Source organism: Stomoxys calcitrans, chromosome 4, assembly GCF_963082655.1.
Source record: "Stomoxys calcitrans chromosome 4, idStoCalc2.1, whole genome shotgun sequence".
NCBI lineage: Eukaryota > Metazoa > Arthropoda > Insecta > Diptera > Muscidae > Stomoxys > Stomoxys calcitrans.
In genome coordinates this window covers 54,571,419-54,597,216 of record NC_081555.1, presented here as the reverse complement: position 1 = coordinate 54,597,216, position 25,798 = coordinate 54,571,419, and the positions used below count along the sequence as shown (strand labels likewise).

The 25,798-nt window shown below is 37.2% G+C and overlaps 1 protein-coding gene across 5 annotated transcripts in view; it reads left to right on the top strand.

The window, feature by feature from the left end:
- Positions 1 to 25,798, top strand: part of LOC106090055 (sodium leak channel NALCN) — a 50,606-nt gene that overhangs the window by 5,830 nt on the left and 18,978 nt on the right. For 3 of the 5 annotated variants that reach the window (XM_059366381.1, XM_059366382.1, XM_013256107.2), the window contains exons 2-11: positions 9,860 to 10,946; positions 11,275 to 11,387; positions 12,559 to 12,669; positions 12,741 to 12,884; positions 12,955 to 13,212; positions 18,340 to 18,868; positions 18,927 to 19,669; positions 19,734 to 19,859; positions 22,739 to 23,104; positions 23,164 to 23,914. In XM_059366381.1, coding sequence (XP_059222364.1) covers positions 9,918 to 10,946; positions 11,275 to 11,387; positions 12,559 to 12,669; positions 12,741 to 12,884; positions 12,955 to 13,212; positions 18,340 to 18,868; positions 18,927 to 19,669; positions 19,734 to 19,859; positions 22,739 to 23,104; positions 23,164 to 23,914 — 4,170 coding nt within the window. In that variant the 5' untranslated portion in view covers positions 9,860 to 9,917. The remainder of the gene's footprint in view (positions 1 to 9,859; positions 10,947 to 11,274; positions 11,388 to 12,558; positions 12,670 to 12,740; positions 12,885 to 12,954; positions 13,213 to 18,339; positions 18,869 to 18,926; positions 19,670 to 19,733; positions 19,860 to 22,738; positions 23,105 to 23,163; positions 23,915 to 25,798) is intronic. The other 2 variants (XM_059366383.1, XM_013256109.2) reach the window with 1 other exon arrangement.

Genomic DNA, 25,798 nt, shown 5'->3' with positions numbered 1-25,798 from the left:
TCTTTGCTGACCGACCAATACAAGAAAATTTGTAAAAGAGACAGTTGCTTGGTATAAAGTCGAAAACACAAGAGAAATCAACAAAAAAAGCGTAAGTTCGTTTGCCAACAAATTTTTTAATATTGAATATATTATCAATCGTTGAATAATCCTTGAGGAAACCACACTGAAACTCTCTCGCCGTACTACGAGTTTGAAGTTTCAATCGAAAAAAACTGAAGCAATTAATTATGACTTTCAATACATACAATGACTTTAAATATATAAAATGAATAAGCGCTACCGAAATCTTGCATAGTGCGACGTAAAAAAGACGTATATGTGGCAAATTTTGTAAAGTTTGGTCAATAAATGCCGACATGGAAAAAATTAAAAACTTGGTGCATTCAATTAGAAAATTTGCTGAAATCGGTCCTATATAAGGAATATGTAATATTTATTAACAATTTTGCAATCTGAATTTTTGATAAACTCAAAAATCCGATTAAAGTAGTTATTAACTCCATAAACCAATTATTTGAAAATTACCCTTTCTTTCAAGCAACTTTTTTTACTGGTATAATAAATATAAATAATTAATGTTTAATAAAAAACTTTTTATTTTGTTGGATTAAATTGCATACAAATCATGAAATATATTGCTTAAAAATATAAATATATTTTTTATTTATTGATCCCAGGCTTCGGAAAAAAGAAGAAAAATTTTCGTTTTCATTATGAACCTCTCTTCATTGACGGAGATATGGTCTGTAAATTGTATTATATACAAATTAATTAATAGACATATTTTAAAGGAATCAATATTATTTATGCATAATAAACTATTAAAATAAAATAATGTTAATAATATTTATAAATACCAAGTTTGCATTCTTCAATGTCCTCCAATTTGTTGCGTTTGGAATTTATCCATTCTATTTGTTCACATCCTAATTTTCCGGTTTTTCACTATTTCTGCGTAAAGTTTTTTTTCAATTAGTTTTTTACATTGAAATTATTTTTAAATAAATTATATTTTATGGAGAGATGTAAAAAACTACACTTTCTATTTTTCTTAATGTTTTTTTTTTTGTCTAGGTACGCTACTTCGTGTCTGCACACATAAATAAAAATCGGTTTCAATCACGAAATTAATTGATCCAATTAACTTTTAAATTGATGCTACTTCAATCACGAAATGATAATATCAATCACAGTTTTTGAAAAAATTGATTGAACAATCCTCAATTATAAAAATTGCATATTCAATTAAAAAAATTATTATTAATTTTTGAAATTTCCAATTAATTTTTAATCCATTCAAATAAGGAAAAGATTGAAATTTTCCAAATATCCAATTATTTTTTAATTAGGTTAGGTTGAAAAGAGGGTGTAGATATCAATCCGCCCCATGCCACTATGGACATATACCTAAGCCAGTAATCGGCTTGTCGTGCGCTCTAAAACTATAAAGTAACCTCTAAAAAGAAAATTTTAAATTAGGAATTCCGTGCTACTTACAAAATCCTTAATTGTTTTCAATACCACTCCCCTAAGTTGGTTCATGTCTGGTATTGTGTCTCCACCTTAGTGCCGGTATCTGTTGGACGCGAAAGCCGGGCAATGACAAAGGAAATGCATCAACGTCCCATCATCTTCCCCGTATGCCCTACACATGCTATCACTTGCCGCACCGATTTTACATAAGTGAGCTCGTAGTCCTATGTGTTCCGTTATGATAGCTATAGGATTTTCACCGTCCTACCGACAGTTTCGCTGTTCCACAATGTTGCTTGCGCATTCGTCGCCCACTCCCTTAACTCGGACTGCGTCGGCTTCGGGATAACCAAGTTTATTGATGGCAGTCCTCTGGCCTTCATCGCCAAATCGTCTTCCCTTTCATTACCCCTTACTCCGTTATGGCCCGGCACCCAAACGATGCGGATTTTCCCATCCTTATAGAAGGCGTTAATCTCCTTACATTGCAAGACTGTTCGTGACCTTACCGTCCTGGTTGTTATTGCCCTTATGGCAATTTTACTGTCGGTAAAGATGTTCACACTCGTCGTCCTCGCGTTAGCGCCACACCATTTGCCGCATTCCGTGATCGCCTGGATCTCCGCCTGCAGAACCGTATTATGGTCGGGCAGTCTAAAACAGATCTCAGTTCCTGGGTTCTCAATGTAAACCCCCAGGTCCACTCTGTTTTCTAGCTTTGATCCATCCAGATGGCAATACTAGGGTTCCGCCAATCCAAGACTGTGCCGATGATAACAGTGCCTCGCACTCGACTTCAAGGTTCATCTCAGGTATCCTTTTCCTCCAGGTTTCCTATCGTCGCCTCTATTATACCGCGATGGTATGAGCTGCTCCCACCCTCAATCTATTCTCCCATCGCCTAAAGTCTCATAGCCGCAGTGGCTGCCTAACACTTAGTCTATATATCAATGGGTCGGATATCCAGAATAGTCTCCAGTAGCCATAGTGGGCGTGGTCCTCATCGCTCCGCCTATGCCAAGACAACATGTTCCCTGAACCTGTTTTATGGTCCTTATGTTGCACTTTTTCTCCTGAGGCGTAAGTAAGTATTAGTCTAACCACGCTCCTGTAGAGCCAGTGGACAATCCTCGGATTCAGGCCCCATTTCGAGCCTACGGCCCGTCTACATAGTGCCCAACATCTGAGAACCTTCTCAGTACCCTCCTGAATGTGACACTTCCAATTCAGTCTCCTGTCCAAGATCACACCTAAGTATTTGAACTTGTCATCTTATTGAGGAAACGTGGTGCCTTAAATTGGCCTACCTTCGTCTTCCCCGTGAACAGGCATATTTCAGTCTTCTCTGGGTTAACATTGAGACCTCTGGGTCTTGCCCAGTCATATGACATCTGCATAGCTCGTTTGGATCTTTACCCCTTAGAAGTCTAAAGACAGCTTCAAATCCCTCCTCAGTCAGCATCCGTAATTGGTCATCTATGATGGCAATAACTTACCCCCCCATTGGCGTGCCCTGTGCCACTTTCTCCCTTATATTTATGTCATGGGACACACAATTTATCCACCTGTTCATTAGCATATGGTTCATTCAGTCTCTAAGGACCGGGTCCACCCGGTACTAGTCTAAGGATAGAATCAACCGCCAGTGTGTACGTTTTGGCATCGAAGGATTCTTCTATTTGGGTAGTCTCCACCGACCTTCTCTTGACATAGGCATGCTGTTTGAATTTGAGCAGTTCGCTAGATGTCCTACTCTTTATCATGGTGTCCACAATACGTTCCATGGTTTTGAATGGAAAGGACGCAAGGCTTATGGGTCTGTAGGCCTTTGGTGTCGCATAATTTACCTAGCCGGGCTTGGGTATAAACACCACCCTTGCCTCCTGCCAGGCTTTCGGAGTATATGCATGTCCTAGGCACGCTGTGAAAATTTTGGCCAGACGAGGTGCAAGATAGTCCGCCTCTTTCTGTAGTAACGCGGGAAATATTCCATCAGGTTTGGGTGATTTAAATGGTTTGAAGCTCCTCAAGGATTCCTTCACCATAATAAATTTGTTCGCAGAAAAGCTTCCAGGAGGCACGTTTTGCCGCTCTAGTAATCTTATTGTATTCCTTGAGCCGTGTGTAATACACATCCCAATAACCTTCCGCTTTTTTACAATTATAAATTATACACATGTTTTGCGCTAAATTTATTCGGTCTTGAAATAATTCATGCAATCGGATATTGTCTGCCTGCAGACGATAGAGTAATCTGTTTCTATTACAAATAGAAAACAAAAATCGCTTTTTTAAAAGTTAGGCAGAAAAATGTGCGTTTTTGCTTTGTAATATCATTTGACTGATTGGTTTCCTAGATCGCGATTTCGTTGGGTACTTAAAACCATGTTTTTACTTGGAGCAAATCTAGATTTGCGAAGAGATTTCTGTTTTGCAACGAGGTTTCCCATACATTTTCAATGTGAGCAAATCTACTTGTTAGAGGAGATTTGCAGCATCTGCGCTTATTGTTTTCTCTATTTTATATACTTTTTCTTGAATAAATAATGAAAAACGAACCACTGAAACTAATAAAAAATACCAAAATGATGCCGGTAATTGTTTCCAGTGTTGCCACTATAACAGTTTTTTTGCCATTTCCCCACTATAAGGAGAGTACTACTTTACCGTTTATATTTTTAGACAACGTTTTTTTTTTATATGGAGTTTGACAGCATTTCGCCTGAAAAGCTGAGCAGAATACTCAGCTTAACTTTAAACAAGTAAAAAGACGTTAAGTTCGGACGGGCCGAACTTTGGAAACCCACCACCTCGGGTATATATGTAAACCACCTTTCATCAAAATCCGGTGTAAATTGCATACCTTATGTCCTATAGCAGTTATATCAAAATATGTTCCGATTTGGACCAAATACTAATCGGTACAAGTCATTGTTCAATTGTGTATAACAAAATATTGGTCTTTGTAGTAGCTTTATCTAAAAATAAACCGATGTGAACCATATACGACACGGATGTCAAAAAGCCTATCATAAGTCACTGTGTCAAATTTCAATGAAATTGGATTATAAATGCGCCTTTAATGGGGGTCAAGACTATAAATCGAGATATCGGTCTACATGGCAGCTATATCCAAGTGTCGAAAAGCCTAACACAACGCACTGCCCCAAATCTCGAAATCGGACAATAAATCCAAATTGAAGAAGGACGTCGAAGAGCCTAACACAATTCACTGTCTCAAATTTCGTCAAAATCGGACAATAAATGCGCCTTTTATGGCCCCAAAACCTAAAACCGAGAGATCGGTCTATATGGCAGCTATATCCAAATCTGGACCGGTCTGAGCCAATTTGACGAAGGATGTCGAAGGGCCCAACACAACTCACTGTCCCAAATTTCAGCAAAATCGGATAATAAATGTGGCTTTTATGGGCCTAAGACCCTAAATCGGAGGATCGGTCATGGCTATGACAGTTATATCCAAATATGAACCGACCTGAGCCAAATTGACGAAGGATGTCGGAGGGCCTAACACAACTCACTGTCCCAAATTGCGGCAAAATCGGATAATAAATGTGGCTTTTATGGGCCTAAGACCCTAAATTGGCCGAACGGTCTATATGGGGGCTATATCAAGATATAGTCCGATATAGCCCATCTTCGAACTTAACATGCTTATGGACAAAAAAGAATCTGTGCAAAGTTTCAGCTCAATATCTCTACTTTTAAAGACTGTAGCGTGATTTCAACAGACAGACGGACGGACATATCTAGATCGCCTTAGATTTTTACGCTGATCAAGAATATATATACTTTATAGGGTCGGAAATGGATATTTCGATGTGTTGCAAACGGAATGACAAAATGAATATACACCCATCCTTCGGTGGTGGGTATAAAAAAAGGTTTTTTGTTTTCTTTTCTAACAGATAACCTTTTGGTCTGCAGCCGGACCATATCCAATTGTACGAATTATTTCAAGACCGAATAAATTTATCGCAAAACATGTGAATGAATGGGAGGCACTCTTATGGCAATCGACGATTCCTTAGATCAGCAGTTGGGCAAGTGTGTTTTGTTGTAATAGTTGGATGTCTTTATTTGGTAGGCATATAGGAAGTGGAGTAATTTTCTTTTTTGCTGCGCTACAAATGAAAATACTCTCAAGATCACAGATTTTCTGCCTAATTTAAAAAAAATATATTTTTTTGTTTTTTATTGGCAATAGAAACTGATAACACTATGGTCTGCAGCCCGATAATATCCGTTTGTATAAATAAATTATATTTTATGGAGAGATGAAAAAGCTACACTTTCTATTTTTATAACCTCCACCAAAAGATGGGGGTATACTAAAGGGTGATTTTTTTGAGGTTAGGATTTTCATGCATTAGTATTTGACAGATCACGTGGGATTTCAGACATGGTGTCAAAGAGAAAGATGCTCAGTATGCTTTGACATTTCATCATGAATAGACTTACTAACTAGCAACGGAAAACCATTGAATTTTATTACCAAAATCAGTGTTCGGTTCGAAATGTGTTCATTCACCGTAACGTTGCGTCCAACAGCATCTTTGAAAAAATACGGTCCAATGATTCCACCAGCGTACAAACCACACCAAACAGTGCATTTTTCGGGATGCATGGGCAGTTCTTGAACGGCTTCTGGTTGCTCTTCACTCCAAATGCGGCAATTTTGCTTATTTACGTAGCCATTCAACCAGAAATGAGCCTCATCGCTGAACAAAATTTGTCAAAATTTGAACACATTTCGAACCGAACACTGATTTTGGTAATAAAATTCAATGATTTGCAAGCGTTGCTCGTTAGTAAGTCTATTCATGATGAAATGTCAAAGCATACTGAGCATCTTTCTCTTTGACACCATGTCTGAAATCCCACGTGATCTGTCAAATACTAATGCATGAAAATCCTAACCTCAAAAAAATCACCCTATAATTTCGTCATTCTGTTTGTAACTCTTCGAAATATTCGTCTAAGACCTCATAAAGCATATATATTCTTGATCGTTATGACATTTTAAGTCGATCTAGACTTTTCCGTTCGTCTGTCTGTCTGTCAAAAGCACGCTAATTTTCCAAGTAGTAAAGCTAGCAGCTTGAAATTTTCCACAAATACTTCTAATTAGTGTAGGCCGGTTGGGATTGTAAATGGGCCATATCGGTCCATGTTTTGATATAGCTGCCATATAAACCGATCTTGGATCTTGACTTCTTGAGGCACAAGAAGGCGCAATTCTTATCCGATTTGGCTGAAATTTTGCATGACGTGTTTTGTTATCACTATGTCCAATAACTGTGCTAAGAATAGTTCAAATTGATTCATAACCTGATTTAGCAACCATATAAACTGATTTTAAATCTTAACTTCTTGAGCCATTAGAGGGCACAATTATTATCCGATTTAGCTGAAATTTTGCATGAAGTGTTTTGTTATGACTTTCAATAGATGTGCTAAGTATGGTATAAATCGGTCCGTATCCTGGTATAGATGCCATATAAACCGATCTGGGGCCTTGACTTCTGAGCCTCTAAAGGGCGAAATTATTATCCGATTTGGCTGAAATTTTGTACAATGGCTTCTCCCATGACCTTTAACATACGTGTTGAATATGGCCTGAATCGGTTTATAGCCTAATACAGCTCACCTATAAACCGATCTCCCTATTTTACTTCTTTAGCCCCTAAAGGGCGCAATTCTTACTAGATTTGGATGAAATTTTACACAATGACTTCTACTATTGTCTCCAATATTCCGTTCAATTATGGTCCGAAATGAACCATAACTTGATTTTGTTCCAATAACATAGCAATTATTTTCTTTTGTCCTTTGCGATCCATGGTGGACGGTATATAAGATTTGGCCTGGCCGAAGTTTACTTGTTCTTGTTATTTTTTTGTCTACCCACGGCACTTTATGTATGTGTATGATAGAAGCGAAACATATATTTATTTTACTCCTTCTCACGTCTTATCGCATTACATATGCGTGAAAGGGAACGCAATATAATCTTGATCAATGCACAATTTATACTATTAAATAACAATTTAATTCGTACAATAAAAAATATTTTCAACGTATGTCTTTATTACCAATCACTTGCCGTGATACAAAACAAGAGAAAATCGAATTTCTATGTCAAAAATTATTAAAGCAATTAACAACTTATTTGAACAGTTTTTAAAAGCAATGCCATATTTAATCAGGCAAATATAGGTTTATATTTTTTCTGTTTATACATTTATGGCCATATTCACAAAGCTTAGTGCAGATGAGCATAATGCACAATAAGACATATATTTTTGACTTCATTTTGTTCATCTCGATGAGTTCTTCAGACACAAAAAATAAATCATTATAATGAAAACGATGCTAGTAATGTTCTATTTTTGACACGCTAAATGTTTTTTCTGCAATTGTTTAAACAAAATCGTAGCACCTTTGTGGGTTTTATCAGGTTTTATCGAATTTTGGCCATGACATAATTACCAGGTAGTGTACCGTAAACAGTTGAGTACAAGTGCACTATCTGTCGACGAGTGCACTATCGCGAAGTGCACTATCTGTCGACGAGTTTTGGTTGTGTGTGTGTATTATAGTTAAAAACCATAACTCACACACAAACAACGAACAATGGCGCGAACTGGTAACATACTCAAAATCTGAGTTGCACTAATCACTGATTTCGACAGATAGTGCACTCAATATTTTCTTGTTGGGCGACTGTCACCACCTGTAAATGAATATTTCTTGATTTTGGCCACATTTTCCCATTTCCTCCCATAGTGCGACATAGCCAGGGGCCGGGCAAAAGTTTTTTTCGATATGGAGCCACAGTAAAGTGGAGGTAAACTTCCCCTGAAAAAAAATCCTGGCTGCGGGCCCGATGGAAGCTGAATCTAAATCTAAACCGTTTCAAACCAATATGATCTATCTATAGGCTTCAAAGACATCTGTGCCAACTTTCAAGAAAGTCGGAACAAAAATGTGACCTGTACATTAGTGTTGTATGATGACTGATGTAACCGTCATTTTGTTGAGAACTAGCCTTCAAGCGTGACCGCGAAAAATTATGTAAGTGACATAAAAGTATAAAAAAAAATACTTTTCATTTTCCTAAATATGCTTTAGAAGACGAACTATACCAAATTCTAATGGCCAATCTCGAATATATCAAAAGTTATTTGCCAGGTTAGGAAAGAGTGGCAGTCTATTTCCAAACAGACTCACTTAGACAATTTTAGTCCAATGTGATACCATAGTAGCGACAGACTAGGCCCTGGTGAGAATCGAACCCTGGTAATCCGAGCACGCTACCAACTCAGCTACCGGTGCTACAAGTTGTCTCCTTTAAAAGTTGCATATTGTCGCTTTCATCTTTTCGCGGGAAGGGCTCGATATAGTCTTAAGCAATATACTTCCATGTTTTATCCGCTATAGAATCCAATGAAATAAAAAGTATTTTATTAACGCGAAAATATTAATTATTTATTTTTATTAAAAAGTTAAAAACGTTATTTAAGGAAACTTTCAAATAAATTGGTCTATTGGGTAATGACCACTTTAATTGGATTTTTGAACTTATCATAAATCTAATTTGCAAAAATGTGAATCAATAATACAAATTCGTTTATAGGTCTAATTTTAGACAAATTTTTAATTGAGTATACAAATTTCTTAAATTAACATAGTTTTTAATTTTTCTGTGAACCGGACGGTAAGTGTAAGAGTGTAAGAAGGAGATCAACGCCTTCTCTGGGAATGACGCGATGTGCATTGTTTGTGTGTCGAGCAATAGCGGAGCAAGGGGGAATTAACCCGGCACGGGATAGCTGTAAGCATCACACAGACTGGAACATTAAGATCGGACCTGTGTGGTGTTCATTGCTGTCACAAGAAGCTAAGCTGCAAAGTGCCTATGATGCTCGATATGACAAGGCGATCTGTCCTTTGGACCGGAACGAGCACCTACAGGAGTTTGACGAGGATTGCTACTTCTACATGAAAATGTGGCTACAAAAACAACAAGGGGGAATGAAAGAGTAGATGATTTGGGCGTGAAGACCAGAGGGCTGGAGTGGGGAGTGGGACACATTACCAGACATTAACCGACTTAAGGGCGTTGTGTGAAGCATAATTACGGATTTTATAAGTGGCATCGAATTCTTGCCATAGATTTTTTCGAGGTTACTTTTTAGTATTAAGAGCGCACAATAAGCCGATTACTGGCTTACGTGTCCACAGGGACCATGGGGCGGCTCATTATCTGCACCATCTTTTTCACCATATCATATATATTTAATTTATCAAGCTCTGAAACATTTTAGTAACGAACATTTTACTTTTTCCTCCTCTTTAGATATTTCAACAATATCTTGCATCCGGCATCGAGATGATAATTACCTCTGATATTTTGAATGAGTGAACAATTGCGAACTCGTCGCTTAGGAGCTGGTCGTATTAAAACACTGTCTGCCACAAATCTTGCACCCATCAGTGGGGGATGTACTAGCGGATTCACTGTTACACCTAATATCAGTCACAGCGCTAGCAGTCATTTCTTGCAACAGCACATACATCGCAATCAAACGCAACATTCAACACAGGCACAATTTTTTACCTTCCACCACACGGACAGTACCAAAAGAGTTCATCCTGGTCCCCCTTCACAGTCGGCGATTATCAGCGGCACAAAAACTGCAGGTTATGGCTTTGATGGCACCAGTTGCATTAGTAGTCCAACTGTTTTAAATTCAGGCAGTGGGAGTGGCAGTGGTAGTAGTGGTCTACGTATGCCCAACACCAATATGGGGCCAATGCTGGGAACATCGGCCACTGTTGCCATTAATAACAGCTACACTGTTCACAACACCACCAATACAATGGGTGCTGGGGGAGGTGCGGGTACCTCAGGTGGCCACAATAATGGTTCTGGTGTCACTGCAGGCCAACTCGGTAGTGCTTCGGCGGCGACCGGTGGAGGAGGTGGTGCAGGAATCGGTGGTGGTCAAGCAACAACATCTGGCTTGAGTGGCGTCGGGGGAAATCTGGGCGGCGTCGGTATGGGCATTTGCGGCGGTATTAGTAGCAATGCTGCGGTTATAACTGGAGTGCCGCCAATAGGACTTGGACTTGCAACCGGCATTGGTAACAAAATGCTCGGTCGAAGGCAAAGTCTGAAGGGCGGCGAACCATTTCTGGCCGACTATGGTCCAGAGGAATCGCTCAACGAAAGTGCCGATATTGAATGGGTGAATAAACTGTGGGTAAGGCGCCTAATGCGACTTTGCGCTTTAGTAGCCTTGGCCTCAGTCTCATTGAATACTCCGAAAACTTTCGAACGATATCCACCCCTGCAGTCAATAACATTCGTATCGGACATAGCGGTGACGCTACTATTTACCGCTGAAATGATAGCCAAAATGCACATACGCGGCGTTTTACACGTGAGTAGAAGATCTAAACCATTTATGGCCATTTAATGTTACGCGGACTGATGATGTCATGGCTAGGATTAAGTGAGATTGGTTTTAGAAATTGGCCAATGGATTGAAATCCAAGTGGAGAAAGGAAAACGGCTTATTCAACATTATTTTCCATTCTCCTCAAGGAATTACTGATAGCACAAAAGTAACAACACAAAATTACCAATACCAACAATTAACTTCCTTCCAAGATATTTATCAAAGTCCCGAACACCATGCATGTTCTAAGTTATACCCAGAATTTTTTATACAATCTCTAAAACATATACACATATGAAAATTAACCTAGGGCGAAGTACCATATTTAAAGGATCATTGGTGCCAATTTGATTTTTCTATGGTATTCTTTTTATGGATTTCGATAATCCTTCAAGTATTTGAAATACTTGAGGTAGTGCCAAAGTAAGTATTTTCGTCCAAGGGAATCCCTATTGGGCTGTTCACATTTGAAGACTATTAAGAAACGCAAATCTGCAAAAAAAACTATCTGCCCCGCTAGTCAGCGATAAAGTACAACGATGGATTTTAAAATTTCTGTGCTTGCAGTCACGAGAAAAGATAAAAATGCAAAGCGGCTGGGAGTTGAATCAGACCCCTTCGGTACCTAAGTTTTATGCAAATGGTCTTTTTTCTCAAAACTTTCTCCTTCCCGGTAAGTGTTGGTACTCTGTTCCCCTTTTCACATGAACAACTATCGAACTCTGTGTAAAAAGATAAATGGAAATGAAATACATATGTGTGAAAAATTAAACCCCTTTTTGCGCTTGTGCTGGTACAAATGTTTTTCTGTAATTAAACTAAAAAGTAAAGATATTTTGATTGAGTTTTTCACAACTATTCCGAAAGCAAAACAGAGTACCCTGTTTAAATAATAAGATTTAATGGAGTCAAGCTATGTATATATTTGTAGAGAACTCATCTACGCTGAGTTTGTTTTTAAAATTTCTACAATAGAATTGAGACTTGTACAAGTGTTTGGTATATCTGTAGGATGTTAAATTTACACTTTTTACAGACTTAATTCAAGTCCATAGGTCTTTTAAGGGGTTAATAACTTTAATTTAGCGAACTTATTTATGGGGCCTATTTATATTTACAAAGAGACTTATAAAGGACGTATTTTTCATGGATTTTCAAATCTTGGAAATTGAGCCTTTGTTAGGTAAAGCTAAACCGGGAATTTGGTTTATATGGGAGTTTAATTTAAATATATACCGATATAATCCATTTGCGTTACCCATTGATCTGCATCTAGTAAAAATTATCTTAGTAAAATTGTAGTTCGATAGCTTGTATCCTATCACGAATTTGACCGATGAACGATTGAACATGCAGGTGGACTAATAGATAGGACAGATAAACGGCCGTACATAGCTGCTACCTTGTATCAAAATATTCAAACGTTCTAGCATATGCGTGTACAAAATATATGTGTATGATGGGGTCTTAGATCAATATTTGGAAGAGTTTATGGCGGTTCAGTAATTTCTTCCCCCTTATAGTCTTCGAATGTGGAATGCCTATCGATTTCTAGAAGAATTAAATAATATATTGGCTTTTATTTTATATGCAGGTTTTCATCCTTATCTATGATGAGAGCTCCTAGACCCCTTATAATGATCCGCTTCCTTAGAGTCTTCCTGAAATTCTCAATGCCAAAAAGCCGTATTAATCAAATTTTCAAGTAAGTCATTCCTTTTTTAGCGTTATACAAAAACAATGCTTATCAAATGGACATTTTGCTTATTTCCAAAGGCGATCGAGTCAACAGATCTACAATGTCACCTTGTTTTTTCTCTTCTTTATGTCCTTATACGGCCTAATGGGTGTCCAGTTCTTTGGTGAATTAAAGAATCATTGTGTCATGAATAATAGTGAATACGATGAATACGACCGACCGTAAGTATTTATATGTAAATTTCATCAATGTACTTTGATTTAGTAATTTGGTTCTTTTGCACCTTCGAAGGCTTTTAACTCTGAATTCGCTTGCGATTCCTGACACATTCTGCTCCATGGATCCAGATTCGGGCTACCAATGTTCCCCGGGAATGAAATGTATGAAGTTGGACTTTCTCAGCAGCTACGTAATCGGATTTAATGGTTTCGAAGATATAGCCACGAGTATTTTTACCGTTTATCAGGCTGCGTCTCAAGAAGGATGGGTATTTATAATGTATCGTGCCATAGACTCGTTGCCAGCATGGAGAGCCGCATTTTATTTTAGGTAAGAGTCTTAATTTTCTTCAATACCAAATACATGTAACGCAAAACAAATAAGAAGAGACGAATTCGGGTAGTATCGAATATATAATACACGGCACCACTGCATCATAGTTACTACGACCTTTAAAGTGTAATTCACGCAATAAATACATTGGAGGTATATTCCCATCTGAATCGATTTTGGTGGAGTAAACAGAGGAGTTCGTACCAAAATGTTGAGCATTCAAATTCGCCCATGAAAATTCTATTACGGAGCAGGGGGATTCTTCTCACATTTAAATGAGTGCTGTCCGATTGAAGTTTCAAGCTTAATGATAAGGGACTTCATTTTTATAGCTCAGTCCGAATGGCAGTGCTATATATATATATATGTCCTTTATTTACAATTGAAGTATATTAAACAAGTAAACGCGTGCTAAGTTCGACCGTGCCGAATCTTGTATACCCTCCACCATGAATCGCATTTGAATAACTTTTTCAAACAGAAAAACATCACCTCCAAAATTTCAGACAAATGGAGTAATAATTGCGCTCTCAAGGGGCTCAAAAAGTCAAACTGGGAAGTCGGTTTATATGGCAGCTATATCAGGTTATATACCGATTTAGACCATACTTGGAACAGTTGTTGGAAGTCATACCAAAACGACATATGTAAAATTTCAACCGTATTGGATAAGAATTGGAAGATGAATGGGTTTATATGGTGGGTATATCAGGACATGTACTGATTTAGACCATACTTGATAAAACACATCATGCAAAATTTCGGCCAAATCGGATAAGAAGTCAAGACCCAAGATCGGTTTATATGGCAGCTATATCAGGTTATCAACCGTTTTCAACCATTCTTAGCACAGTTGTTGAAAGCTATAACGAAACACGTCATTTCAGCCAAATCCGATAGGAATTACGCCCTCTAGAGGCTCAAGAAGTCTAATCGGGAGATGTGTTCATATGGCGCTATACCAGGTTATGGACTGATTTAGACAATGCTTGGCACAGTTGTTGGGAGTCATACTAGAACACTTCATACAAATTGGGAGTCGTACTATGTTATGGCGATCAAGAATATATATACTTTATGGGGTCTTAGATGCATATTTCGAGATGTTACAAACGGAATGAAGATAATAGTATGCCCCCCATTTTTTATTGTAATATATATTACAATAAAATATGGCGAATAGTAAACTGTTCAGACCTCTATTAAGCTCTATCGTTGGCCAAAGCCTTGGCTTGATTCCACGATATATGGGTTGATTCCAACTCTCTTTTCGTACAGCGGATCCATTGTCCGCTGTACTTGCGGGTACCAGTCTACAACATTTCTCCCTATATCATGGCGCGATCGGTAGGATATGACCCAACCAAGTCCATTTTTTCTTCCGTATTTCTACATCGACAGGGGAAGTGCTTGTTCTCATTTGGAATTCTTCATTTGAAATACGGCTTGGTATTTGTCGTAGGCAGCGATTTATGAAAACTTGGAATTTACGGGTAGTCGCTTGTGTCAAGCTCCAAGTTGTACAACCATATAATAAAATAGATTTCACACTACTGTTGAAGACCCTGACTTTTGTATTATATGAGATGTCGCACACTTTGTTGAGTTTAATTAAAGCGCTTCCAGCCTTGTTGATACATACGCGTATATCTGCGCCTGATCCTCCGTCCTTTGTTATTTTACTGCCAAGATAGGAGAAGTTGTCAACGTTTTCAATTATTTGGTCGTTTATAGTGAGAGGTATCAGATTTGATGTTCCTATCCCCATCAATTTGGTCTTTGCTATATTAAGCTTCAGGTCTAGTTTGGCAGCATTTTCATTCAGTCGTTCCAGTTTCGTGTTTAAGAGTTCGAAGCAATGCGTAAAGACGCATACATCATCCGCGTAGTCGATGCCCAATAATACATAAGAAAATATAGAATTCAAATGGAATTGGAGAAGCAATCATGTTTCTAGATTTTGCGCCAATTGTCTAGGATCCCTAAACATATGGATCGGTCGGGACAATATGGAGCTCAAACAAAAGTAGACTTAAAATCTAATAATAATATGTGGGACAAGATGTATGGGAAACCGCCCACGTCTAAAAATCTCCAAAACGGATGGGACGGCCACCCAGACACTTGATCCTCAAAGTGGATATCAGATTACTACTTTAAATATACTTCATTTGAGACCCATATTATAAAGTGCTCTACTTTAAATATACTTCATTTGAGCCCCCTTTTTGTAATGGTCGGCAAAAAAGTGCTGTTTGGCAGGATTTAGGGTTCGGACGGTCCTCAAACTCGTTGCCCCAAAATTGGGTATCAGATTCGTTTTCTACTCTCAAGTACCCTTCATTTAAATCCCATATTGTCATTATTGGTATATATGTACTAGCATCGTATGTGTATCGATCGTTTTTCTCTTTGAAACTGTCGCAAAGGTATATATCAACCATTATCTTATCTTACATTTTCTTATCTGACCGGAAGCCACGCGGCACATACGATAGTATGTACGCTAATGAGTTCAAATCCAGGCATCAGAAAAAAATTTCAGTGTTGTATTCTTACTTATGTTGGAGACACTAGTGAGGTCTTCAAACTTCAGTAAATTATAAGCGCAACTATCGGAAAAAGGTGACCAAAAATCAAGCAAGGAACACTCCCCGATGGCATATCGGCAGACCATTGACATAGTGGTCTAAAAACAAAAAAAAGTGAACGAAAGCCCTCAACTTTAACTTTATTAACTCTGAGCAGTACATTCAACGAAATGTGTTGTTCAAAATACCAAAAATTTTACCTAAGTTTTTGTCTGCTGAAAATGGGAAAGCAGACATTACTGCTGTTTCAGCAAACATAGGGCTGCTGTTTTAGCAAACATTGTCGTCTGCATTCTTTACTAACAAAAGGGAGTCGAGCAAATACACTTCGTGTATACGAAACTACCTTAAATCTGCTTGTGCCAACATTCATTCTATTTATCGTCTACCTAAGAATGAGTTTAAGAGTAATGCTGCCACAACATAATTTCTCCATTGCTAGTAAGCACAACAACAAAAGCATTACATCACTTGTGTGCAATGCAAAAAACGATGTTTCCGTCCCATGCTTTCTATCCCCTGCTGTTGCATGTTGTTGTTTGTTATTTGAAAAACCTTTTTTTATTGCTACTATCTTTGAAACACTACAACAGCATCACTTGAATGTTGTTTTGTTTCGCAGATCACGCTTGATCTGTGGAATATTATGACACAGGTCATGTGACGACAGATCATGTGTTTTGATTATTTTAGATACTTTTTCTGGCTACGATCAAGCAATTTCGTATGTATAAAATTGCTGTATACCGGAAAAATTTCCTTGGTCTGTTCGTCCTTGTCTTCCGTTGGGGCTTGGACGCAAATAAGGCTGATGTTAAAGAATTCGGCCTTTATGCGGATTGTAGCTAGCCTCTCATCCACGGGTGTAAACCTGGAGACAAGGTGTCTCAGTCTTCGACTAACCGCAAATGAACTGCCAACTGCATGCCTCGTTTCATGGCAGCTATAATATAGGGCATCACCTCTTGGTGTTGTTGTGGTGCCCTTTCCAAGCCATCGTAATTCCTGTATGACAGTGATGTCTGCCATGCATATCTCTAATACATTCGTCATTGCGTATACTGGCAGTAATGCATCTTTAAAGAGTGCGGACATTCCAGATGCAGATACGTAAAGCATGGTCCTTAAAACGTTTTCGGGGGATCCAATTTGATCTTCTTGGTTTTTTCATAGTTGTCCTGGTGATGGCCTACTAACCCGACGCCCTAATCAATCTTTTTATCGTTCTACAGGTGAACTCGTGGCACATTTTAGCTTACTACCATTAACGGATATTATAGGTAGCTACCTAGGTGACATTGCGGAGAGGTTTGTGTCCACATTTGAGATGAAGGGAGACCGAGATAAGCCTGGATTTTAGCAAGTCAAAACCAATCAGAACCGTTGCTTAGTTTAACATTCTAACATCCCCATGTCACCCAATGCATTCATCTGAAGAAGAGTAGTTTGTGTGATTAATAATAAGATCAAAGGAATTGGAAAACATCCAAATATACTAATATATAATGAATTTGGTGAAGTTCATTATTTATGCAAAGCTCTCTGTTCTGCGTTCATTATGTTATGCACAAGCTTATTTGTATTGACTTGTATGTAACCAATTTTATCGCACTGACAATCTCGGTTCAGCTCTCAGCGCGCACTCTGCTCGCACCCTTAAGCTGCAACAAACTTTTCAGCAGTCAGACTGCTGCTCTGAAATTTCAAACTTTTAGCGAAACTACTGCTGTAATAGGAGCAGAAGTTCTGTTGACCCTTTTCCTTAATGGAATTTTCATGGGCAAATTTGGAATTGTACAAAATATTCTAAATATTAATAGAGGAGGACAAAAGTTATCAATAGCATGTTATTGATACATAGTTGACAACTTTTGACGTTTTATCCCTGTGAGGTATTCAGTTATGAACACTCCTCTATAATAAAGAGTCGCTCAACGCCACGTCGGCATCAAAATACAGGAACCTTATTATTATTTAGTTAACATTTGAATTGGGCTGATAGGTGTCTGAATTGGGCTGATGGAAGTCCCCTTGCTGTTTCCTACAGAATATGTTCCATTTTTACATACAACGCCGAAGTATGCACGTGAGAACTTCTCGTTAAAGTCTCCTCCATAAAAACGTTATTTTGTAAGAGTTTTCCGATCTTTATAGCTATCCTACCATTATATATGGTGTGCCCGATTTGTGTTATAATCTGCACATTTATAAACTGATATTTATGACTATTCTCGGAAAACATTCTGGTAATAGGTTCAATTTAATATGTACTAACTTCTTTTAGTGTATATTATTATTCACTAACAAACATTCCCAGTGGTGCAGGTTGACATTGCCCAACTTAAGTCTCCATTTACTTGATTTATCGAGCATTCTAAAATAAATTCAAGAAAAAATAATGCTCACCAATTATGATCTAAAATGCTAGCATATACTAACATAAAATAATAGAGAATATCTTGAGAAGAGAAAGAGGAAATTTTGTTGCAAGTGCAGCATTTGAATCTAGATATTAATTATTTTTTTTCTTTAGTACAATGATATTTTTCTTGGCCTGGCTGGTGAAGAATGTCTTCATTGCTGTCATCACTGAGACATTCAATGAGATTCGGGTGCAATTTCAACAAATGTGGGGAGCTCGAGGACACATCCAAAAGACAGCTGCTTCACAAATCTTAAGTGGAAACGATCAGGGCTGGCGTTTGGTAACCATAGATGATAGTAAACATGGTGGTTTGGCACCGGAAACATGTCACGCCATATTAAGGTCGCCATATTTTCGTATGCTGGTAATGTCGATCATTTTGGCCAATGGTATTGTCACTGCGACTATGACCTTTCAACATGATGGTCGTCCACGACATGTATTTTACGAACGTTATTATTACATAGAAGCCGTGTTTACGTTTTTGCTGGATCTGGAAACGTTATTTAAAATCTATTGCTTGGGTTGGCGAGGATATTACAAACACTCCATACATAAGTTTGAATTGTTGCTGGCTGCAGGAACCACAATACATATTGTACCTTACTTTTACCTCTCGGGATTTACATATTTTCAGGTAATTGAGACATTGAGGAAAATCGTTTCGACTCATCATTATTACTTTTGCATTTCAGGTGCTGCGAGTTGTACGACTTATAAAAGCATCGCCTATGTTGGAGGGCTTCGTCTATAAGATTTTTGGTCCCGGCAAAAAACTTGGCTCTCTCATCACCTTCACTGTTTGCTTGCTCATTATAAGTTCCAGCATTTCAATGCAACTGTTTTGTTTTCTTTGCGACTTTACAAAATTCGAAACATTCCCCGAGGCATTCATGTCTATGTTTCAGATTCTCACTCAGGAAGCTTGGGTAGAGGTTATGGACGAGACTATGATACGTACTAGTAAGACATTAACTCCACTGGTGGCCATATATTTCATACTCTATCACTTGTTCGTAACACTCATTGTGCTGAGTTTGTTCGTGGCGGTTATTTTGGATAACTTGGAATTGGATGAGGACATTAAGAAATTAAAACAGCTCAAGTTCCGTGAGCAAAGTGCTGAAATTAAGGAGACCCTCCCCTTCCGATTGCGTATATTTGAAAAATTCCCGCAGTCACCACAGATGACTATATTACACCGCATACCTAATGATTTCACGTTGCCAAAGGTACGGGAGTCATTTATGAAGCAATTTGTCATTGAACTTGAAACAGATGATCCCTCGATGGAGAGTTGCAAGAGACCCATGTCCGAATATTGGGAGTCTAAAATGGTATTTCGCAAACAAAAACCAGTAAGAATAATGAACAAGACAGCAAAAGTGCGTTCAGCTGGAAGTAGTTTAAGAAAATTGGCCATAACCCATATTATAAAGTAAGTGGTCCCTTTTGAGTTGACGAGCACCATTTAAAAGTATTTTTTTCACTCTCAATTTAAGTGATTCGAATAATCAACGTTTGATGCTGGGCGATTCTGCCATGTTACCCGTAGTTGGTGGAAAATGTGGTTTGAAGAGTCAAGGAACCATAACACATTCCAAACCCTGGAGAGTCGACCAAAAGAAGTAAGTGATTGGTTGAACCGTCAAGAATGTCTATGCGGAATATTAGTATTTAAAGTAAAAACTCGGGGTTATCTCACTTTTCGGTACCCAATATTGACTAACACTTTGACTTTATATACCAAAAAATCTTTAATCATCAGAAATATTACTGAACTTGGCAAGTTTTCACTCAACGAAATTTGTAATCAAAATAGCAAGAATGTTTGCTAAAACAACAGTATTTGTCTGTTAAAAATGGGAAAGCATACTGCTGCTTCAGCAAACATAGGGCTGCTGTTTAAGCAAGCATTTTTGTCAGTTATTTCAACTAATGTTTTTACCAGGGCTGCGGACCTGTAGTCAGAGTCGAGATAATTTTTTCTTTGTTATTCCAAAGAGCAAAAATTTGCTGTATTAGCAAACATTTCGATCAGCTAAATCAGCAAAAAAATGTGCTGAAAAAAATGTTGTGCTAGTTTTGATTACTTTAGTAATTTTTTAGATTTTGTTTAGAAATTTTGTTGGAGGAGATAGTTTTAATTTGTGGAATATTACTGACTTTTCAGCCTTCTGCTTTGAAATTGCACAACTACTGCTGAGATAGCAAAATTAATTTCTAATATTCAGCAGACAGTGTTTGCTTTTTTCAACAACCTTAAGATATATAAAACTATATAAAAAAATTAAAAGATTTTTAGAATAAATGTATACGATTTTTTCAAGGTTAGGTTAGGTCAGGTAAGAGTGGCAGTCCTTTACAGACGCACTTAGACAATTTTTTGTCCATTGTGATACCACAGTAGCGATAGACCAAGGTGTCTGGCGAGAATCGAACCCATGACCCCTGCACGCTACCAACTCGGCTACCGGGGCGCCCTATTTGTAATCAAGCTCAAAGTCTTTTGTTTTTTGTTTCAATTATTTATCATATATCTTATATAGAAATACTTTTTTGTTTTTCATTTGGATGTATCATATCCTGAAAATGCATTCCTTTGAAATATTGATAAATAAATTAAATAAAACCAGTAAGGAAAGGCAAAAGTTGGACGGTGCCGACTGTATAATACCCTACACCTATCTATAAGTACAATGTGGGAGCTACATCCAATTCTGAAACAATTTTGATGAATCTCGGCGGATGTTTTCAGATGGGTTATTAAACAATCCTAATTAAATTTGGAGCAAATATGTACGGTTGACAAATGACATATGTATGGGAGCTATATCTAAATCTGAACTGATTTCGAGTAAACTCAGATATTGTGGTAGTCGTCGAGGAGAGCCTTGTAAAAAATTTTGGTCAATAAATTAGTTTGCAGTGACTCTAGGAGTGAAAATCGGGCGATATACATATATGGCAGCTATATGTATATCTTAACCGATTTCTATGAAATTCACCAGTAGTGTTGAAAGTCATAAGGAAATCCTCTCTGCTAAATTTCGAGAAAATCGGTTAACAAATAACCAATTTATTGCTATATCAAATCTGAACCGATTTCGAGCAAACTTGTAGACATTGTTAAAGTCTTTAAGGAAAGCATTGTAAAAAATTTTGGGAAGATTAGTCAATATATGCGCTTGCAGTGACTCTAGAAATAAAACTCGGGCGATATATATATATTTGAGAGCTACATCTAAATCTGAACCGATTTCTATGAAATCACCAGGAACGTCGAAAGTCAAGAGAAAATCCCTTCTACCAAATTTCAAGAGAATCGGTTAAAAAAATACCATTTTATTGCATTACTACTGCAAATCGGACGAACATATATATGTGAGCTATATCTAATTCTGAACCGATTTCGAACAAACTTCTCAGATAATGCGGTAGGTGCCGAGGAAAGCGTTGTGCAAAATTGTGGCCATATTGGTCAATAAGTGCGCTTCCAGTGATCCTAAAAGTGAAAATCGGGCGATATATATATGAGAGGTATATCTAAATTTGGAACGATTTCCATGATATTCACAAATTATATCGAGAGTCAAGAGAAAATCCTTCCTGCCATATTTCGAGAGAATCGGTTAACAAATGATCATTTTATTGCAATATTACTGCAAATAGGATGAACATATATATGGGAGCTATACTTAAATCTGAACCGATTTCGAGAAAACTTCTCAGAAACTGTGGCAGTCATCGAGGAAAGCGTTTTGCAAAATTTTGGAAAGATGGGTCAATAAAAGCGCTTGCAGTTGCTCTAGGAGTGAAAACGTGCGATATATATATATATGTATATATATATATATATATATATATATATATATATATATATATATATATATATATATATATATATATATATATATATATATATATATATATATATATATATATATGAAGGCTATATCTACATTTGAACCGATTTCTGTGAAATTCACCGGTAATGTCGAAAGTCATAAGAAAATCATTCCTACCAAATTTCGAGAGAATCGGTTGACAAATTACCATTTTATTGAATTATTACTGTAAATCGGACGAACATATATATGGGAGCTATATCCAAATATGAACCGATTTCAATAGGCTTCGTCTCTAGGCCGAAAAACATGCTTGTACCAAATTTTAAGACGATCGGATGAAAACTGCGATCTGTAGTTTGTACACAAATTCACATTGACAGATGGGCAGACAGACGGTCAGACTGACAGACAAACGGACATAGCTAAATCGAATCTGAGAGTGATTCTGAGTCGATCGGTATACTTATCAATGGTTCTACCTCTCTTCCTTCTGTGTGTTACAAACAAATGCATTAAGGGATTTAATGCCGATCTGACTATCTGCGATGACATTAATGCCAACTTATAATTGACAATTGATCTTGATAAGGACCATAACTGAACATACGTAGGGGATAGCGATCACACCGGGGGAATTTTTTCTAATGTTTTTATAGATTTGGTTCTCGTTCCATTCGACGCAGCGTACGTTCTGGCTCTATAAAACTCAAACAAACCTACGAACATCTTATGGAAAATGGTGACATCGCTTCGGCACCTAGAGCGAATTCTGGACGAGCAAGGCCCCATGATTTGGACATAAAACTGTTGCAAGCTAAACGCCAACAAGCCGAAATGAGACGTAATCAAAGAGAAGAAGATTTGCGTGAGAACCATCCATTTTTCGATACGCCCTTGTTTCTGGTACCAAGGGAAAGCCGTTTTCGCAAAATCTGCCAGAAAATCGTGCACGGCCGCTATGATGCTCGCCTAAAGGATCCACTAACGGGCAAGGAGCGCAAGGTCCAGTATAAAAGTTTGCAGTAAGATGTATTTTTTAACTAAATTTAAAGCATTGCTATATTTTTTTGCAATTTTGCAGCAACTTTTTGGGTTTGGTAACCTACTTAGATTGGGTTATGATATTTGTTACCACTTTGTCCTGCATATCGATGATGTTTGAGACACCCAACGATCGTGTGATGGATCATCCCACACTGCAAATTGCCGAGTATACATTTGTTATTTTTATGAGTCTAGAGTTAGCTTTGAAAATTCTGGCGGATGGTTTATTCTTTACTCCCAAGGCCTATATAAAGGATGTGGCAGCAGTTTTAGATGTCTTTATTTATATTGTATCTACTTTATTCCTATGCTGGATGCCTAAGCAAATACCCACCAATTCGGCTGCTCAATTGCTGATGGTTCTACGTTGTATACGTCCTTTGCGAATATTCACATTAGTGCCGCACATGCGCAAAGTTGTCTATGAACTTTGTCGTGGCTTCAAAGAAATTCTTTTGGTATCAACTTTACTGATTTTGCTGATGTTCATATTTGCCAGTTATGGGGTGCAATTATATGGTGGACGTTTAGCACGCTGCAATGATCCCACGATAACAAAGCGTGAAGATTGTGTTGGCGTCTTCATGCGTCGTGTATTTGTCACAAAAATGAAGCTTACCCTCGGAGAGGGTGAGTCGTATCCGGCCATGCTGGTGCCAAGAGTATGGGCTAATCCCAGGAGATTCAATTTCGACAATATTGGAGATGCCATGCTGACTTTGTTTGAGGTCTTGTCGTTCAAAGGATGGCTAGATGTGAGAGATGTCTTAATCAAGGTCGTTGGACCGGTAAGTAAAAAGTATTTCTCAAACTTTAGGTCAGTGCACTTTGCCCAAAGTGTCGTCAATTGAATTAGAAAACAAAAACCACAAAATAATATTAAAAAAACAGAATTAGGAATATAAATATTACTTATTTCTCTTAAGCAGGGTACTCTGTTTTAAGTTGTGAAACACTTCAATAAAATATTTAAATTTACTTAAACATATTAATTGTCCCTTATTTATACTTTTAAGTCTTTGGCCTAACAAAGCATTTGATTTTTCATACATTTTTTATTCACACTTTTTTTTGTATGGAGTTTCACAGTTGTTCACTTCAAAAGCCGAATTAAATGTTTACCCTTACCGGTAAACATTTAAAAGGTCGTCATAAAGTATTTTTTTTTATTTTATATTTTTATTAAATAAAATAATTTTTAACAAAAAATTAATCCAAATGTCCAAATGAAAAAAAAATTTTTCGTTTCCTCTGATTTCGTGATTTATTTCCAAATTCGACAACAGTTTTTCTCCTTTTCTTTTTCTAATATATCTTAGAGCCATAATTTACTATATTAACTAGATTCTCGTTTTTTTTTTTTGGGCACTACAAAATCTTTTTTGTTTGTTTTTTTTTTTTTTTGTATAAATTTACAACCAAACAATTGCGTAAAGACAGGCCATGGATTCCTCATATTGTATGGCAGAAAGGCGTGATATGACAACGATAAAGAACCTTTGTGGGAACAGAGATGCCGTAATGTTAGTAATACCTTTCTTTTGACACATACCTCTGACAGAGCTTCAACTATTTAGAAATTTTTGCTTCACCAGTGCGTATAATTACTATTCTATAATTATGACCCCATACATCAAACGCCACCTTAGTCGCTCATGTCAGAGTACATGACAAATAACTATTTACAAATCAAAAAAAGGGCATTTGTTGGCTAAAAATACCATATTTGCTGGCCTTTGATCTTTCATATGCGCCATTTCATTCAACTGCATTCAAATCGACACAACTCTAGCATAGTTGTGAACGCCACATTTTCATAATTTGATTTGAAGTCGTAAAAACGCCATTTTTCAGTTTTCTAACAGTTTGTACTAGAGATATTAACTTTCAACATACATTAAAATGGCAAAAGCTTTTGAAATGTAAAGAGCTGTTATTTCTTAAGTTAATAACATATTTTAATATATAAGTTTAAGAAAAGATATCTAGTTAAATCCTGGTAAAATTGGACCAAAAGTATATTTTATAGCATTATTATTGAAAAACGACTAACTACTTTTCCAAAAACAAACTACACAAAAAATCGTAAACTTTTTTATAATCGGCCAACAAATAAGAAATTGACGTTAAAAACTAAAATACGATAATTTCCTCCACTCCATCTTATTTTTATTTATGGATTATGTGGAAGCTAACCATCTTGCAGATAGATACCTAAAGTACGTTTAGATTGGCCACTAAATCCGGATTTATGACCTATTCGAGATTTAAAGTACGTTAACATTGGCCACTTAATCCGGATTTATGGCCTTTGCGAGATTTAAGTGCTAAATCCTCTGCTTTTTTTGCAGGTTTTACCATACAAAAATAAATCCCATCTTTGCAGGATTTATTTTTAAATTCCAAATAAACCCGATTTCAGACTGAATAATCGATAAAAGTACCAAATTATGCAACCATTTTCAAGAATTGTGTATGGTTATGTGTGATATATACATTCATGTATTCGCATGTACGCTTGTGTATGTCACTTAAATCCCCAAAACCGCAGTATAAATGGACAGGATTTATTTTTGGATTAAGTTAAATCCAGATTTGAAAAATTTCAAAATAAACGTGCTATTAAGTGCTAAATCCTGCGTTTATTGGCAAGTTTTACCATACAAAAATAA